The sequence below is a fragment of the Brassica oleracea genome, chromosome C7 (genome assembly GCF_000695525.1).
Source record: "Brassica oleracea var. oleracea cultivar TO1000 chromosome C7, BOL, whole genome shotgun sequence".
Classification (NCBI taxonomy): domain Eukaryota; kingdom Viridiplantae; phylum Streptophyta; class Magnoliopsida; order Brassicales; family Brassicaceae; genus Brassica; species Brassica oleracea.
Genome location: NC_027754.1, coordinates 48,296,766 through 48,299,066, shown reverse-complemented (window position 1 = coordinate 48,299,066; position 2,301 = coordinate 48,296,766). Strand labels below are relative to the sequence as shown.

The window sequence follows — 2,301 nt, the reverse complement described above, 5'->3', positions numbered from 1 at the left end:
TCTTTCACGTAACTTTAGTGTATATGCTAATGTTATATATTATTAATAACAGTGATTGTTAGCAAAATAATTTTTTCACGATATTACCAAACTGTTATATATTATTTTACACGTTTTTTGTAGTTGTCATCCTCATATGGATTTTTTATTGTGTTAGTGAATGAGTAAGTTTTGGTCATTGAAATTGAAATGTCGAGTTTTTAACATAGTGTAGTTTACATTATATAACATAAATTTGTTTATTTCAATGTACATGATGAATACGTTTTCAAAACTTAATATATGGCTCAACGATTATTTTAGAACACAGTTGTTATACCATACATGAATCTACATAAAATTCCGGATTTGGTTAAGACAAATAAATTAGTTATTTCAGGTTTAGCTAATGGATGTCATATAGAATAATTTCGGTTCTATACCAAACATATAGTATAATTTTGCCTATTTATAATGAGTAATGACATTACATGTAATTGATCTAGGCAAGGGAGGGCTTTTAATGTAAGGTTGTGAGAAGAGTCCTAGTGATGACACCTAAGTAATGGCATTTTGGTTAATCACACATGAGGGTAAGGTTACTTAACAAGAGTGCTCCTCAAATAATATAAAAGGGATGTGCATGGTGGACTATTCCTTTTGTTAGTTAAGCACATTATTTCTCGAATAGCAGCTGCTTGTATCGAACGAAAAAAAAACTTTAGTTATATGTAATATTTACAAATTAGATACCAATCATATGGATGGAGAACATGCGCCTGTAACTTATTACACAATAAATAGATTTACAAAATGCAAAATTTGTGTCAGTAAAAAAAAAAGAATCGAAGCAGCTTAAAAATACAGCACAATGAAGATGAAACAAAGCTTGAAGATAGATATACAGCAAACATTTAAAGCATTGACGGTTTCATTCATTAAATAATCACCTCTCAAACCAATATAGTAGTAGTATATAATTAAATTAATTGATGAAGAAAGAAGGAGTAGGTGGGGCCTTGTATTGCCAATTGACAAACCAACAAAAAAACACGGAAATAGCTTATAATTGGAAAGCATCCTCCCACCCGTTGGACTTTAAATACCTCCCCGAGTCATTGAACTCCAAAACTCACATCTTCAACCTTTCTCTTCATTTTGTCATCCCACCTCCTAATCATCAAAGTTTGATCAGAGATTTATCTCTACCTAGACGAGTATATATGGGGTGGTGGCTAAAGTACTGCGGCCTTTGGACAATAATGACCATCATCGTTTCTTTAGTTCAGGCTGAAGATCCCTACCGTTTTTTCGACTGGAGGGTCACTTACGGCAACATTTATCCACTTGGCATTCCTCAAAGGGTACTTGATTTTCTTCCACAATATCAATGTGGCTTCTTCTTCTTCTTTTGATCATGCATGTTTAATATGCCTACACAGGGAATTCTTATAAACGGACAATTTCCTGGACCGGAGATTTACTCAGTCACCAATGACAATCTGATCATCAATGTTCACAACGATCTCGACGAGCCCTTTCTCTTGTCTTGGTATCTACTTCCGCCCATTATAATTTTAGTTAAGCTTGGTAATTTGCATGCACATGTGCCGTTTGTTCATATATAAATCTTGTTATGACGACCAGTAGGGAATTACATATTAAAATGATGAAGTACACGTCAAGTTTTCATTCACGTGCGTTAATAAGAATATAACGATTTAACAAATAAAAAAAAAATTCTTAAAATGAAGGAACGGTGTACAGCTGAGGAAGAACTCATACCAAGATGGAGTGTATGGGACTACTTGTCCAATCCCACCGGGCAAGAACTATACTTATGTCATCCAAGTGAAAGACCAGATCGGTAGTTTCTTCTACTTCCCTTCCCTCGCCTTTCACAAAGCCGCTGGTGCTTTTGGTGGCCTCCGTGTCCTCAGCCGCCCTCGCATCCCCGTCCCTTTCCCTGAACCCGCCGGAGATTTCACCTTCCTCATCGGCGATTGGTACTCTCACCATGACCACAAGGTATACATACATTCTCTTAACTTGTTATATATTGCATTTGTTGAGATAAGCATGAAATAGCTTAGAGTACAAGCTACCTAATCCTATTGTGTTTGAATTTATCTAAAGGATTAGGAAATAGAGTTGTGTTAATCCTAATGAGTTTAGGATAATTATAAAGTTATATAAAGAGATGCAAGGGTGTTTGCATATCTTATGAGTTTGAGAGCTTTAGTTTTTTTTGAGTTATTTTCTAAAGCATTGAGAGAGTTTTAACAAAGCGTTCTTTGAGAAATATAGTTCTTTGATTCAATA

At 34.7% G+C, this 2,301-nt stretch overlaps 1 protein-coding gene across 1 annotated transcript in view; it reads left to right on the top strand.

Annotated features, from left to right (window-relative positions):
- Positions 1 to 1,067: 1,067 nt before the first annotated feature.
- The window catches only part of LOC106301466 (L-ascorbate oxidase homolog), a 6,270-nt gene continuing 5,036 nt past the window's right edge, over positions 1,068 to 2,301 (top strand). Inside the window, exons 1-3 of the mRNA XM_013737866.1 lie at positions 1,068 to 1,343; positions 1,422 to 1,531; positions 1,734 to 2,007. Of these exons, the coding sequence (XP_013593320.1) occupies positions 1,203 to 1,343; positions 1,422 to 1,531; positions 1,734 to 2,007 (525 nt within the window). The 5' untranslated portion in view covers positions 1,068 to 1,202. The remainder of the gene's footprint in view (positions 1,344 to 1,421; positions 1,532 to 1,733; positions 2,008 to 2,301) is intronic.